Source organism: Colletotrichum karsti, assembly GCF_011947395.1.
Source record: "Colletotrichum karsti strain CkLH20 chromosome Unknown Scaffold19, whole genome shotgun sequence".
NCBI classification, from domain to species: Eukaryota; Fungi; Ascomycota; class Sordariomycetes; order Glomerellales; family Glomerellaceae; genus Colletotrichum; species Colletotrichum karsti.
The window spans coordinates 408,513-424,563 of record NW_024065919.1 but is presented as its reverse complement, the minus strand read 5'-3'; the positions used below and the strand labels follow the sequence as shown (position 1 = coordinate 424,563).

At 55.6% G+C, this 16,051-nt stretch overlaps 2 protein-coding genes across 2 annotated transcripts; one reads left to right on the top strand and one right to left on the bottom strand.

Moving 5' to 3' along the window:
• Positions 1–631: 631 nt before the first annotated feature.
• Positions 632–3,895, top strand: CkaCkLH20_06472 (uncharacterized protein; the record flags this gene model as incomplete). The annotated part of the gene is made up of 1 exon (XM_038889189.1): positions 632–3,895. One exon carries the CDS (start codon positions 632–634, stop codon positions 3,893–3,895), a length of 3,264 nt encoding a protein of 1,087 aa, XP_038745487.1.
• Positions 3,896–5,439: 1,544 nt separating this feature from the next.
• On the bottom strand, positions 5,440–12,797 carry CkaCkLH20_06471 (uncharacterized protein; the record flags this gene model as incomplete). The annotated part of the gene is made up of 5 exons (XM_038889188.1): positions 5,440–10,235; positions 10,290–11,849; positions 11,901–11,988; positions 12,057–12,615; positions 12,751–12,797. 5 exons carry the CDS (start codon positions 12,795–12,797, stop codon positions 5,440–5,442), a joined length of 7,050 nt encoding a protein of 2,349 aa, XP_038745486.1.
• Between the last annotated feature and the right edge of the window lie 3,254 nt (positions 12,798–16,051).

Below are 16,051 nucleotides of genomic sequence, written 5' to 3'. Positions count from 1 at the left end.
CCGTCCGATAGGGAAACCCAAAACACCAAGATTCGACGCTCATTCCTGAGCACACGACCCGAGAGATTGGCGCATATGTCTTGACGATGCTTACCACGTCCCTCAAGAGCACCTTCGACTCTTCCGCCCGTATGCCCGTCTCCGGACTCCTTAGTTGGTTCTCCGAGTAGATTGACAACCTGCAACCATGCAGACGCTTCCCAGTGTAAGTTGGCTGCTTGCTTACCTCACGTTACCTCGCCATGCCTGCAGTCTGAGCAACCTGCCCATATCCCGTATCCCGTATCCTATATCCGTGCAGGCATCCCCCCAATACCTGCCTCAACGCTATGCGCGACCTTTTCCCTTCGACCCGACACTCAATCAATGCTATGGAGCTTTTTCATTTCCCATAGTCCTCCCTATCGCCATTCGTGGACACGATTCCCCTGATATATCACTGCGTGGTTCAACCCGTCCGCTGACTCAACGCGCCCATTAGCTCGTAGGGACTGGTACGGCCGTTGCTGGAGCGGCTCTCGGTTTGGTTTTTGCTCATGCCGACGATGCGAATCACAGCCAGTCCACGTCCAACAGGAGGAAACTAGCCTCAGACCAAGACATTCCCCCGAATCACCCACACCCTCACCCTCTGAGCAGTGCCCCTGTCTCATCCCGTCCCGGCACCGGTTCTGTTGTCCAGCCGCCGACAACAGACGAACGCTTCGGCGGCCCTCTTCTCAACCACCTACCTTTTACCTCGAAACCGAACGATTCGTCGTCGTCGTCATCGCGCCCTAGCCGTCCGCTGAGCCAGCACTTCAACTTCCCGCCCTCTTTCCTGCACGGTAGAAGGGCATCTTTGGTGCAGGGAGGAGACCTGCCTTCACCAACCCTGGTCGAGGATTCGAGAGAGTCTGTCTCGTCTAATGGCTCGTGGATGAGACGTCTGTCTCTTCGTCCACTGTCGCAACACGGAAGCATTCGATCAAGCCTTGGTCTCGACAGTCAATCTGTCGCGTTATCCAACGGTTCTGCGGCTCCGATTCTCTCTCCTACCGGCTCGACTCCCCCGACGCTACCTCCGAATAAGCTGGTGAAGCGACCGCCCTCGGCGCACCAGAATGGTCCTGTAGGACGTCTTCGCTCGAGGACGCATCTTCCCAGTCTACGACGACCCGCGACGAGCCACCAAAGATCTGCTACATTACACAAAATACACCACGACGTTCATACCGTTGAACCCACAGCCGACCCCAAATTCTCCTTTGACCAGTACAAGTTTCCAAACGCGGAAGGTGCCGCACCACCGCCACCCAAGGAAGGCAACAAACAAGAACAGGAATCGCAACAACAACTACAGCCACAGTCACAGCAACAACAAAATCCGAAAACCAAGTGGACTTCCTTTTTTCACTCGCGCAGGGCCAATGTTATCGCACGCAGCGCCCCCGATCGCTTAATTGACCGCAGCCCCAGCACTAGATCTTCGACAACGACGAAGCGCATATTTGCGCCCAGCGGGGAACAAAATATTTACTTAATTCAGGGTGGTATGCTGGGTGACGCTACATCATCTGACCAGACCCCAGTACCCGAGGATATCATCAAGACCATTGAGGATTCGCAAGACGAGGCGGTGGTAGAAAAAGAAGACGACGATAAAGAAAACGACGATCGACCCGCGACCCCGGAGGATACACCGACGAAGCGCACGCAGCGCTCTTTCTCGATGCATTTCACTTCGCCGAACTGGATGCCGAGGGCGGGTAGCATTCGGCGCTCGAAGCGCGGGGAATCGAAGACTGGGAATAAGCGGAATGCGTCTGCACCTGCGACAGAAAGCCCCGGCCAGGGTCACGCCCGAGACGACCTCGCGCCTTCGCCTGCGCCTGCATCCTCGGACTACTCTCCTACGACGCAAAAGAATCAACCACCCGCCAATTTAGACCCGGCAAGCGCCCTCCAGCAGCGCAGGAACACCTCGTCGCCCTTGCCGCCTCTGTCGCGTCTCTCAAGTTTTAATGTTGATGTTTCCCGAGTCGGTTCAACAGGCAGCGGTCCCTCTCCACGCTCAATTCAGCCTTCGGGCAGTTCTCAGAGCTCCGCGGCCATGGCTGCTTACTATCGCGGCCCCCAGACCGATCGAAGTTCGACCCTGAACAGCTCCGACATCGAAGCGAGAGATTTCATGTCGGGCGACGATGACGACACGGACTTCAAGAGCGATACCATGTTCGACTCTCTGCGTACCGCCGCATCTGCCATCAACCGTTTAGAGACTCCGACGGAGTCAATGTTTGACGAATCTCCGCCAGGCACTGCCATCGCAACCAAGACAAAACGGCTGTCCATCCAAGAGATCCTCGGCCGATCATGGGATGCCGATGATAGAATCATGGAGGAGGAAGACGAGAGTATTCCGACACCAGTTCGTGTCAATCATGAGCCTAGGATCCGTCCGGACTCCGATGTATCGGCGCCACGCTACAGCATTGAGCGGCCGTCCAACGAGTACTCAATAGGAAGCAAGGACTTTGGCCGCCTGTCCATTGAGGACGACTTCGACGACGATTGGGCTCGCGACGAGGACGAGATGGCCTACAGCAATCAGTTGTCACCGCCCAGCTCGATGAACTCGCGCGGCGTCAGCCCTAATTTGCGCATCGCTCTCGCCAACATCAGCGGCAACAGGAATACCGACGCAACGCATGATCCTAGCGAGAGGCCTAGAAGCAACATATTTGACTGGAGCGAGCCAACCAGCGACAAGCCGGATAGCCTCAGCACGTTCCGCCCCAAGACCGCTTATGGCAAGGAGCTAGACATCAGAGGCGGCCGCGCTGCTGTTCGCAAGGGGCCTACCGCCATGCACGTCCGCAGCCAAAGCGTTCCCGTTGTCCACGATATTGCGGACAATGCTTCAATGACGTCTCAGAAGTTTGGCACCTGGGGACTAGGCACGAAGAATGTCAGCGAGGACTGGGACGACGACTTCGAGTTTGGTGGCAACGAGGCTGAAGACAAAGAGGCTGAAGTTGATTTCGCCATGGTGGTACCTGCGTCGATCCAGGCATCTCAACCAAGCCTCAAACAGCACACCGGCCACATCAGGGAGCTCTCTCTGCTCGTTAACGATCTGAAGCGCTTATGTCGGCACGGCAGAGATTTGGACATGCTTGGCGGCTCTAGCGCGGGTCTGTGGCAAGAAGCCGAGGGCATCATTGCTTTGGCATCGCCCGATGAGGATGAATTGGAGGGTATGGACGTTGATTCATCGTCTGTGATGAGCGACCGATTCATGGATGGCTTCGACGCTGCATCACCCGCGCCTATTGAAAAGGAAGACCCGTTTGACGAAGTTAAAGAAATCAACGTATCCAGGACTGCAGTCATTCGCGAACGCCCTGCCGGCCGCAGACGCTCGGTTTTCTCGCCCGATGACGATATCTTCGGCGGGAACAGTCCAGCTCCCGATGAGCTTCCTCCTCCTCGGCCGAAGACACCCGAGAACAACATTAACATGGGCGGTCACGACGTCACGGACATTGTCAGATCCGTCCTTGACGCCATGCAGCAACGTACCGCTCAAGAATCTGCCCGTGATGACAAGCTTCACTTTGGCACAAATAGCCTCAAGGCTCTCGTCAAGCGGGCTGGAGATCTCCGAGACATCCTGTCAGAAGTCGTCCGCCGAGCAGACCAGCTCACTTCAAGCCCCGCGCGTACTCCACGACCGCACAATGACAGCCCGGCCTTCACCCGCGTGTTCACTCCGGAGCACACACCGTCTCCGTCAAGCCCGCCTAAGAAGCTGCCTCAAACCCGGAGCGCGAACTCCGTTCTCACCCGCGGCTCCGTCGACGCTTCGCCATCGAGCGGCCTGCAACGGATGCACATGATGACTGTCAGCTGAGATGAGGCGCCGGATGCCAGACTACTACTTTCACGTCTGGACATTTGATGCGGCGGCAAGCGCTCACTCGCCACGGGCTCCTTATTACAACTCTGTACATGTACGAATATTGTTGATTTTTCTTGTCTGCATAGCGACGGCTTGGGGGGGTTCAACGGTTTTTTTATTCTCATCGCCGCGACATACAGCATACAGACGGCCCGGTCAACCGCATCCATTCGACCAACACCAAGATGTTTCTTGCCGACTTTGTGGCTGGGCAAGATTATTATTGCACCAGCCTGCCTGCCTACCAGTCTCATTACCGTTACGCCACTGTTTGGCTTCTATTTTTCTTGCAAACGAGAGAGGGCTTATGACGACGTTAATTGTGTACGATCCCTTCGTGACACGGAGGAATGACGAGATGGTCACGGGAAAAAAGGATACGCGATGGAATGGAAAAACGAGCATACATAAAACATGTTTGCGATTTCAGCGACGAAGCGAAAGCCAGTTGACGAAGGCATTTCGTCTCGTCTCCGGGCCTTTTTATTTTTCCCTATCCTACATTCTTAAAAAACCGTTCTGGCTCTGGCATTGTACAATGGGTAGACAAGCAAGGAAAAAAACGCACACACAAAAAGACAAGAATCCGGCTGTTGGTTGGTCTACTGCATTTTCGCGATGGATTCGCCTTTTTCTCCCCTTGCGCGAGGACCAGCCGAACGTCTTCTCTGCTTCCATTCGTACGAAGAAGGTCTGTCCCTTCTGTCTGGACGGAAGGTCAAAAGCTCCGGGGTTTCCCGGGCGCGGTAGAATAATACAGGTATTAGGTAGGGGGGGTTATGGGAATACGGCTTTGGGCTTTTAAAAGGGATTATTACACGCGGGTATGGAATGGTCAAGGGACCCGACGGCTTTGTACATAGTTTGACGAATACTACTACGTTCAACTACTACCTACTTTCAAGACCTTGCGCACGTGACCTGTTAGATCTACGCAGATATCGCTTCACCACACATTCTCTCCGTCATCTTCACATTATCGGTCTCTGGCATCAAACACGTTTATGGATAATCAATCCTGAATTTTTTTTGTAGTCCTATAGTACATGGGGTAGACGTCTCTCTCCTTTCTCCCTCTGGCAAAAAACGATCGGATGGCTACTGACAAGGCCAATTAGGTATGAAGATCTCGGCCTCGCGGGGCCGGCTGAACTTTGAAGATACAGTCTGAGACAAAGGGGGTATCCAGGACTTTGGGGGGTGAACCTGAGGGAGGGGGAGAAGGGCAGAGAGACGACGTATAAATCCTACGAAAGAGATAAAAACCTGGTGTTTTGTGTTTGTGGTATGTGGAAAAAAGCAAAACAAGAGCAAGTAGAAAGAAAGAAAAAGTGGCTTCGTGATAAAAAGTAGACGCTGGTTCGCTGTTTTTTTGTCCCGCTTCCTCTCCCAAATTCCAATCCATCTCCATTTTGAATCTCCTATACATGGGTCATGTCATAATGGTGTCCAACAGTGTATTCCCCTTCCGTACGCCGCGCGTGTTGAACGAATGCTTAGATACGGAAGATCTCGCCCTCGATCCAGTTGCGGCCGCCGCCGAGGGGTGCAATGCGGGAAGCGTCGGCGCCCTCGTGGTTCCACATGGCGGTGCCGTCGAAGTTGACGAGTCCGCCGGTGGACTGCGCCTTGGAGCGTTTCAGGCGCAAGTTGCGAGACTCAGAGTCCTCGGGCGTCAGGGGCGCGGTGTCATAGGAATGGCGGGCAGGCTTCGCGGGACGGATCCACATGATGCCCGTATCCTTGGGGGCAGTGATCTCGGGGGCAGACCACATGGGAGGGAACCCGGGGGTCACCGGGGCGGAGAGGGACTTCCACATGCCCTGGCCTTCGAAGCTGACAATGGTAGAAGGAGGAGGAGGGGTCTTTGAGCGCTTGAGGCGGAGCTGACGGGAAACCGAATCCTCTGGAGTCAGGGGCGCTGTGTCGTGGGCGTGAAGGGGGGGCTTGGCCGGTGCAATCCACATGATGCCGGTGTCCTCAGAGACGGTCACCTCGGGGGCGGACCACAAGGGAGGGAACCCGGGGGTCACCGGGGCAGAGAGGGACTTCCACATGCCCTGGCCTTCGAAGCTGACAATGGTAGAAGGAGGAGGAGGGGTCTTGGAGCGCTTGAGGCGGAGCTGACGGGATTCCGAATCCTCTGGGGTCAGGGGCGCCGTGTCGTGGGCGTGAAGGAGGGGCTTGGCTGGTGCAATCCACATAATGCCGGTTTCTGAGGACACCGTCACCTCGGGAGCAGACCAGAGGGGAGACTTTGCGGGCGAGACGGAGACGGGTTGTTCGGGCTCGAACAGTTGCTCCTTGGGCTCGGTGGCCGGCTCCACGTAGAGCGTCGGCTGAAGAAACTCAGGCTCGGGTTCGTACACCTGCTGCTGCTCGAACTGGGGCTCAATAGGCTGGTCGAGTTGAGGCTCGTACTGAGGCTCAGTGTACAGCGGCTGGTACTGAGCATCGTACTGAGGCTCATACTGCTGCTGCTGTTGACCGTAGTACTGCTGTTGCTGGTACATTTGCTCCTCAAGAAGCCTCTGGTTGTACATTTGCTGCTCGAACAGGCGCTGCTCATTCATGTAGCGCTCATACTCTCGTCGTTCGAACTCCTGCTGGTCGAAAGCCTGCTGGTCGAATTGCTGCTGCTCGTAGTACGGCTCTTGGTCGAATTGAGGTTGCTCATTGTACTGTTGCTGCTCAAATTCGGGTTGTTCGAAGTACTGCTGCTGCTGTACTTCTTGAACAGGAACCTCGGGGACGTAAGAGGAGGCCGCGATCGCCTCGTTCAAGGCGTCTTCCCATTGAGCAGGGCTGGCAGCGGTGCGGTCAAGAGAGGCAGGGGTGGATGTGGTACCGATAGCCTCATTAAGGGCATCCGCCCACTGCTCTGGAGTGGCAACAGTCCGGACGAGAGGAGATGGGAGGGGCGCAGTTGCGGCGATAGCCTCGTTCAGCGCGGCTTCCCAGTCGGCGGGGGTGACCTCGGTGCGTTGGAGTCGCTCTTGGGGCTTCTCAGCGTTGTTTTCCCACCAAGTGGGACGCTTTGCTTCGACGGCGGGGAGCGGGTCAAAATCCGAGACTGCTTCCGTCGCAAGAGACCTTGTTGACGCGGTGTCGAGAGTGGGAGTTGAACGACCAGATGAGTTGGCAGATCCGACAGAGATCCAGTCCTGAGCTTCGAGGGCAGCGGGAGACGCAGTCCAGAGGCTAGTCGAGGTGAGAACAGGGAGAGCCGTCTCCGTAACGCGTGCTGTTGATGAAGACATGGCAAGACCGACAGGAGTGGCGGTCGTCGTCCTGAACACAGCCCGCTTGTGGCTAGCATCGAAGAGACCCTCTGCTGCTTCAATGACGACGGCGGGCAAAGCCCACAGGGTCTTTGTTGACAATTGCTGCGACGCCCAGAGGCTTGTTGAAGTGAGGACAGGCAGGGCCTCCACTGTGACACGAGCTGTTGAGGACATGCTGAGGCCGACTGGGGAAGCGGAAGTTGTCCTGAAGGTAATGCGCTTCTCACTGGGGTCGAACAGTCCGTTGGCCTCCTTCTCCACGATGACGACGGGAGCAATCCACATTGTCCTCATTGTCGGAGCCTTGGTCTTGTTATCCGTCTTCACTGTCTGTTGACTCCAGAGAAGACCGACTGACTTCTGTGCTGCCGGCATAGGTGCGCTCCAGAGGGTGGTGCTGTAAATAGTCGCGGGCTCGGGACGTTGGGCCTGGACGCGAGGAATAGGGTTCGTGTCCACATAGGTCGCCCATGTACGTGCGTCAGGTTGCAGGAGTCCTGGCGGGAGACGAACGCTAACATAACGCTTGGGCTTTCCGGTCCACAACAGAGACGATGGCTTTGGTGGTGTAGGAAGTTCTTCAGCAACAGCGCTCATGACGAGAGAATCGTGCTTGGTGTCGTCTTCGCCCTCCGCTGTCTTCTCATCATCAGAGGGATACTCAGACGACTGAGAGATGTACTCCTCTTCCTCCATCAAAGAATCAGGTCGGTAATAGGTCGGCTGGGGGAGTAGGCTATTCTTGGAGGGCACCTGGTCAGATTGTAAGAGACTGGCAATCTCCCAAAGTGTTGTCTCATCAAAGCCGTCATCACTCTCATCGTCCTCGTTGATGTCCGAGACTTCATCGTCACCCTCCTCTTCCTCGTCGTAGTCGTCGAAGAAGGATGAAGAATACTCCTGAGCCTGGAGTTGCTGCGCGCGAGCCTCCAAAGCGGCGCGGACTGCAGTGCCACCAGTTGACATGGTGCCCGGCATGGCCATAAACATATGACTAGGTCGGGGCTGGACGGTCGCCGTGTCCGACCTCTCACCCCAGGGGAACTGGAAGATGCCGAGGGTGCCACGCTTGTCCGGCAACGGCTCCGGGTTCTCAAGAATGTCGGGAAGAGCAGTGATGCGCTTGCTTCGTCTTGGTGGTCGTTGGGTTACAGGACGTGCTGGCTTGGGAGGTTCAGCAACGAAAGAAGTTCGCCATAATGATGAGGTGGAGTTGCGCAGCTTTTTAGCAGCAGTGTGATCCGGCTGCCAAAGCTGGACGCTCTCGATAAGCAAGGGCTCGGCGGACTTGCGCGCCGCGGGACGAACAGATAGGCCAGGGAGGGCAGCATCAGCACCGCTCTTGGAGGTCTTGTTCGCGACATCGTGTGCTGGGCGCCAGAGAAGAGTCGGTTCGCGCTCAGAATAAACAGGCGAGATTGGCGCCCAGAGTTGACCTGCAGGTGCGGCTCGCTCCTTCGGCATGAGCGTCGCGAGAATCTGAGCGTCGACGCCATCGGACTCATCGGTGTCCGGTGGGGTAGGGCTGCCCAACTGTGCACTCACCCGCGCCTTTGAGACAGATAGGAAATTGAGGTTTCGTTTGGCCAATAGCTCAGTTGCATTCTCCATATATTCCATTTGTGCGTCGGCGAGTCTCTGTTCCCAGAGACTAGTGCGATTGTTGCCCGACGAGCTGGAGGACGCGCTTCTGAGATCCTCGTATGATGACTTGCTGAGGCTGGCGCCGCTCTGTATCCGAGCGCGACGGGATGCACGGCGATCGGCTGCGATGGTGGAGTGCAGGGAGGAATCTCTTGAATGCACACTAACATTGGAAGGTTCCTGCTGCGAGTTGCGAACAGAAGTCGTCCCAACAGTCGAGAGTGAATCGCGGGTCAGACCATGCTGCATTTCATGCCACTGGCTTTCTTGTTGTCCCATCTCAGCCTCGAGAGATTCAAGGAGACGGATTCTCTGTCCCTGGCTCTCATAGGAGTCCCGAGTAGGCTCCTCCAACTTCTTGAGTTGCGCCTGGATCATTTCGTAGGCATGCTGCGGTGACTCAAGCGGGGACGGCTCAGCGACCTGAAGTACAACGGCGTTGTTTCTTCTAGTGGGCGACTTGAGTTGAAGAGCGCGAGGCGGCGGCATGCGACGGGAGTTGACCTTCTCATCACGCTCGGAGAAAGTTGCACACGCGTCACCGACACGACGATGCCAGCGAGCGCCGCGGTTGGCAACGCTCACGTCAGGAAGGTCGGCGGGCCCCTCGTTGATCTCTTGCACCGAGGGAACGAAATCTCTCTCATGCTCGACAGATGCGTCTAGCATGATATCAATCACCTCCTTGCCGTCGTTATGGCTGATCATCGACACGTCGCGCGGCTGAATCCAGGTAGGTTTCGGCATGTGAGTGACCTCTTGAATGTTAACCGCGGCAACAGGTGAATGAATGGAACCCCAATTTGTCGTTGCAACCTCGTCATGCGTTCGGGTTTCGCTGAACTCTGAGAGACTAGGATTGCGAACGGGAAGAACCGGTGAAGACTGGCGCTTGACTCCGTCGTATGACTTGCCACGGGTACGGTCGTCAACGGGCAGGTCGGGTATCCAAGAGTCGCGATCCCTTCCGCTCACAATAGATGTGTCGACGCTGAACTTCGATGTGTTTCGAGGGTAGTTCAGAGCGTGTTGAGGCTCTTCAATGTCCAGAATGCTCTCAGTGCGAACTGAGGTCTTTGTTGAACGATTAGACGACTGCTTCGATTGCACGCGGCTGGTATCCCATCCTCCCCTGTCCTCGGCCACGGCATTGCTCTCGGGCTTGTAAGCGGCAGGAAGAACAGGCATCTCAGGAATCGATTCCCTGGGTCGTGAGCTTCCGTCGGAGCTGCTAGGCGGTCTGGGGAAGAAAAGATCCATTTTCTCATCAAACGTCATGCTCTTCGTGTCATTCGGCAACGGTCTAACAGGTGCACCGGCACTCTTAGGTGGTGGCGGCAATGGAGGAAGCTGAGTAGGGCTTCCTGGATTTGATAGTAGGATCGATTTTCTGCTGATAATTGAACCACCCGACTTACTTCGCTTGTGGTTCGGAGTATCTTCAGCAGGGAAAATCGGACGGTCTTTCCCGGGTTGCCTGGGGATAGGACGCGGTCGATGAACAATAGATCCCGACGACTTAAGAGCCGATCCCGGGGACTGGAGACCGAGAGGAGTCTTGGCGGCCTGACTGACGGCTCCCTGGATGATGTTCTGAACTCCTGTGGGGTCGTTGTACTGAATGTTATTCACAAACAGGACCGTTTGTTCTTTCGAAACGGCGTCTTTGGGGAGAGGCCTCATGGTCATCGCTCTAGGGTTAGATGGAAGACCCGTAGTCGTTGGCCGCCTCTGTAAGCCGGGGGCGGCGGATGCATCCTGGCCCTTTGGTGAAAGTGGCTTGTTCCTGGATGGCCGGATGGCAGGATCAACAGCGGATTGAATAGGCCAAGTCGAAGGAAGATCGGGCTTCTTGGTCGGTGACATCAAACGAGCGGCACTCCTGGGCGGAGGCGGCGGAACAAGGCCGGTTGAAGGTGACATGGTTCGAGTCATCGTAGTTGCTGTCGACTTTTGGCTAGCAGTCCTGTCAATCGTCATCGTCTTTTGGCTCATAGACCTATCGACCGTCTTTTGACTCCCAGATCTCTCCATTGTCTCAAAGGGGCTCAAAGGTCGCTCAGGTCGTGGAGGACGAGGCGGAGAAATTGAACTAGCAGGTGCGGATTGCTTAGGAGGCGTGAACGGCCTGGTCTCCGTCTCATTTTGTTGTACAGGCTCAGGAGATTGACGAGGGGATACTCGAGGCGATCTTCGGCGGAGTTCCTCAACTCCGGGTGAAAGTTGCGCAGAAGATGTCGTTGCTGGTGGGTTGGACATCAGTCCGGCGGATTTCAGAGGTTGCGGTTCCGCCGGGGGAGGAGATGCCGGTCCAACTTCCTTCCGCTTCGTGCTTTGAGCTCGCTTGAGGGCCTCTTCGGGCGTGATAGCAGGAGGTCGAGGAGCGGGACGCTGGGCAATCAGGCTAGGGGACTGTTGCATGGTTGCCATGTCGTTATCTCTCCTTTCTCTGTCGTTCTGAGCCGCAGTTGCCAGGTCGATGGTGGCAATCTTGTTCAGAGGGTTTCGCTCTCCGCTCTCCTGAAGGATCGGGTTCGAGATGGCGTGCTTGATATTCGAGCCTGGACCCCTGTCGAAGATGCTCCTCTTGTACTGCTTGTTCGGCTGCTTGATCTCTATCCTCTTGCTCTCTCTCACTGGGGCCGTCTGCGCGCGGATGGGAGGGAATAGTTGTCCCTGTACTGGGACTCCGCCTACTCCAATCATGGCTTGGCCGGGAACAGAGCCCGCAATGATGGGCAAAGCACCGTCGGCACCTCTCGGGACATCAGGACGAGGCGCATCTCGGGGCTGGTTGAAAGTTGAAACGGTGGTGATAGTGCCGGCCTTGAGGTCCTCATATCGCGTCGGCGGATAGTCCGAATCGGAAGTACCGATGTCTCTGCTTGAGCTGATGTTACGAGGAGATTGAGCGTCAGGATGAGTAGCTTGCTGGGGACGAGGGGGAAGCAGAGAATCGGAAAAGCCAGTGACGATTCCTAGACCTGTCAGCAACAACATCACAGCAATGTGATGAGAAGAAAACCCACCAACAAGCAGCGACAGCGCAGTCGCTGGAACGGCGGTTCTGAAGATCAACTCGATGTTCTCAGCGCCCAACAGCAACGGAATGCTTCCCTATCACGGTGATACACCGTCAGTATTCCGACATCGACGTACGAAATCGTTTAGTGGTCTTCACTTACCGCTGTCCAAACAGCGAATCCGACCATAGTCCACAAAACAGCCTTTTTGTTTTGGGAACTAGGCCGGCCACTCCTGGCCTCCGTGATAAGACCGAGAGAGTTCGCCCTGAAGGCCAGCATGCCAATGATGAGGAAATCTGTGATCATGATAACAACGCCAATCGGCAGTACGTCAGTTTTTGAGACGCAGACGGTAGCAATCTGCGGCTTTTGGAAGCCAACGAAGACGGCACCCAAGATGAAACGCGTTCCGATAACCGCCTGAGGAATCATCGCACCGGTAGGCGTTTTGGCGTTGGAGTTGATGGCCCATAGTAGGTATTGTTCGATCGCGAAGCGGGCCAACTGATCGAAAATGGTAGCAAATATTACGGCGACTTGGCACCCGGAGATCGCAGTCGGATCGATGGTAAGGGCGGCGAAGTCGATTTGAGCCCACAGGGCTGCTGAAGCAAGGAATGTGATGAGGACCAGCCTCAGGCCGTCCCGAAAGATTTTGGAGCCATGGCCCTTTGCGAAAAGAAAGACGGCGGCGGAGGCGGCGTTGAGGACGATGCCACTGTACACTGCGTGTTAGCCTGTGTGTTCCTCCCATTCCATGTAGTTCCCTCTCTCTTTCTGTCCCCTCGGGTCCATGATGCCTTCATCCTCATCCTCAAAGCTGAACGACGCGTGGTGGTGATGGGCGACTGACAAGGTAAGTGCGGCAACCAGGGCCTGGACAATTCCTGGAATGAACATTTCGTTTGTCGTCGGCGCCGCGGGCCGGCCGGGATAGAATAGAAAACCCAGTCAATGGGGAATGTAAAGTGTAAAGATCTAAGAGAGAAAACGAATCATGATGGAAATGCTGTCGAACTACGGTAGCATCCTATGATTAACCAGAAGAGAACATGTCGGCAGGACGCCCCACGAAGTGGCAGATAGACGGTATGAAGGAGAGTTGGATGGAGTTGAGGCGCGGTAGGGCGGCGTGCTGGCGGCCGTTCTCACAGAGAGTTGTCGGGGACGCAAGAGAGTGGAGTGTCGAACGGAGGACACAGACAAAGATGGAAGGAAACTCTGCAGTAGCCGACAGACGACAACTGGGGTGTGTGTGCAGATTGTACGAAGGGACGCTCGCTCATCAGCGTCTGTGTCTGGGTTGCCGCGCTGGTACTCCGTACCGACAAGTTGAATGGAGAATCTACAAGAGAGGACGTATCACGGCCAGGAACAGAGAGGCCGCACTCCTTTCCCAGACCGCAGACAGCAGAGAACCCAGCCAGATGTTACGCTACCGGGGAGACTAAGCCAGTATTAGCACGCGACCTTACCAGATGGTCGGCGGGAAGCGAGGAATAGTCTGAACAGAGAACAAGGAAGACCCAGGGCAACAGGCGACGAAAGAGGGGCGGACTCTGGCGAGAATTGGATGCTGAAAAAAGGACAAGAGGGTCTTCAAACCAGGCGAGGGCAGGGTGTTGTGTGAGATCTCTCGATGCGTCGTTCATGCCGGTAGAGATCAGGGGGCGTGATTGGGTTGGGTGCAAGGCTGACAGGGGTGTTAACCTTGTCTCTCCACCACGACGCCGTGGCGTGCGTCGACTCTGTTTCAGCGTCGAAACCCACGATGTTCGGGATGGAGGGGTCGAGGGCCGGCCAGAGGTCGATGTCGAGCCATGGGCCCTTATTTTCGTCCATTTTCCTTTGCCTCTTGGTTTGCAATATTTGGGACGTTCCTCCGGCCTCTGGAGCCGTCGGAACAGTCGATTCAAGGTCAGACTTGGTGGATTTCTCATCCTCCAAAAAGCCCGGATGTAAGGCCGGCAGTCTGATCAGAAAACTGCGATGGAAAAGTCGTCATCGTCCAAAGGGCCGGTGGAGGATTCAGCCTCAAGATTGACTTAGGGCTGGTGGCCAAATCCCTTGTGGCAAGACTGAGGTCCCATCGGCGCTTGTTCGAACACACGTGCCTGTCTCTCGGTGCCAGGGGAATGGCGCAAGCGTGAACAAAGTCGACCAATTGCTGGCGGCGGACAGGCTGCTTGCACCTTCCTTCGAGAATGCCGAAGGTTTAAGTTGGGCGCCTCGACAGCGGTGTGATGACCAAAGCAGCGCGAAGTCAGGTACGGAGCATCGTGACCTGCGTTTAAGTGAGGACAGGCCATCGGCCTCGAGGACTGGCCGTTTACTGCCTGTGGTTTTCGTATCCGTAATCTGTTCAGTTCCATAGGTTCAGCCACGACGGAAACACAGGTTCGAACGCCTTCTGCCCTGATGCGATCAAGCTTGCCAGAGGGATCCTCGGTCTGAGGGAGTGACATGTGTTTGCATCATGCGACTCCAAGGCCAAACCCTCACAGATTCCCGTCAACGGCGGATGGAATGTCGCGGCCGAAAGACACTGCCGGTAGCCATTAGCTCAGCCAAGAATGTGACGGACGAGCATCCGTATCTGTGGTCAGCAAAAGCACCACAGGGAAGAAGCCGGCAGCGCCAGGGGGAAATGGAAAATGTGCAGCAGCTCGGACTGAAAGCCAAAGGGCTGAAGTGGTGGAAGACCTTGATTCCGAAAAAGATCAGAAAGAATTTCCAAGGTTGTCCTGTTCCGTTCCAGCCCAGCAGATTTGTCAGGGGCTTCGAGGTTCTTGGCAGCATCGGCAGCGGGGACTTCCAGGCGAGGGTTTCCTTGTAACAAACAACTGGTGACCAGGCACGACCCGTGGACCTGCCAAAAAGCCAAAATATGTCAAGATTGATTGCATGCTGCAGAGCACAGGTCTTTGATGTTTCTTTATCGAGAATGCAAGATGGGCTTTGCATTTGTTGGAATCTTGGATTTAATTAAGGTAGCCAGCCACTAATTAGGTGCCTGCGAGGATAAAAGGCCTTGGGGAGTCTGTCAGCGGTCGACATGGCGCGCTATGTATTTTTCAGCAAAATCAGTGTGGGAGGTACATTGTCCCTGAACGCTAAGCGAACAAGCTTTGGCCGCCCCGTTGGCTTTGCGTTTCGGGTGCTACCGAATCCGACCAGAAACTTGCTCTGTGATTGGCCTATTCGTTCTTCTTCGACACCGGGCTCGTACCTCACGAATACATCTCGACTTGCAACTTGGACATTCGATTATTCAATGTTTCCCTGTCATGTTGACCCAACTTGAGTTGTTTCTGCATCCGCTTGTATCTTTCAAATACTCTGCACGTGCGTTGACTTGGTCTTCTCAACTGCAGTGATTAGCCACCTCGGCTTACTCCAAAGAAGGGGGAGCATTTATGACAAGCCATCTCGTGCTTGATCGGCGCCATGGTGAGGTTGCCCGCGCCTCCAGGCTCTGGAGATCCCTTCTTGGTTGCCACGCCAAACTCTACACCCATCCGATGGCGTCGCGGTGTCTGGAGATGAACTTGATCGGCGTCGTCATTACCCCGCCTGTACACACGACTGATACTGACTTTGCGATCGGCAGTCAACCCAAGGTTTGAGCGCGCCGTTCTGCTATCACCTTAATTACCTGCCGTGCCTGTCCAGTTCTGGACGGTTTAGACTCTTCGCATCGACGGGCTCCCAGTGGCTGCTCTTCCCGCTGACTTGTCTCTCAGACCAGGCACAAGGTTTACCGCACCAGGGATGACGGAAAACGATGTGCGTGAGAGGTGTGACTTTTGTCATCTGGCATCCGTGAGATTTGCGGGTTGAGTGAGATTGGTCGTGGTGATAAGAGCTACAGATCACAACCGCAAGGACTACCGGCCACTGTACCGGCGAAGGATTTGACGTGAAGCCGCTTTGTTTCGGTATCCTGCGGAACGGCGCCCACGCCTTTCGCGGAAATTCCGCCTCCGCTCGGCCAGTCCATCCTTGTGTGACGCCAGAGTAATACTCACTGCAGAAGATGGTGGACAGCACGGGCGGTTGACTGAGATATCCCCCGCGGTGTTCTTACTTTTCTGGATGGACCTACTGAATCCGGTTTGGCGCTGTATGCCGTCCACCGTCCCGACGCTCTCCAT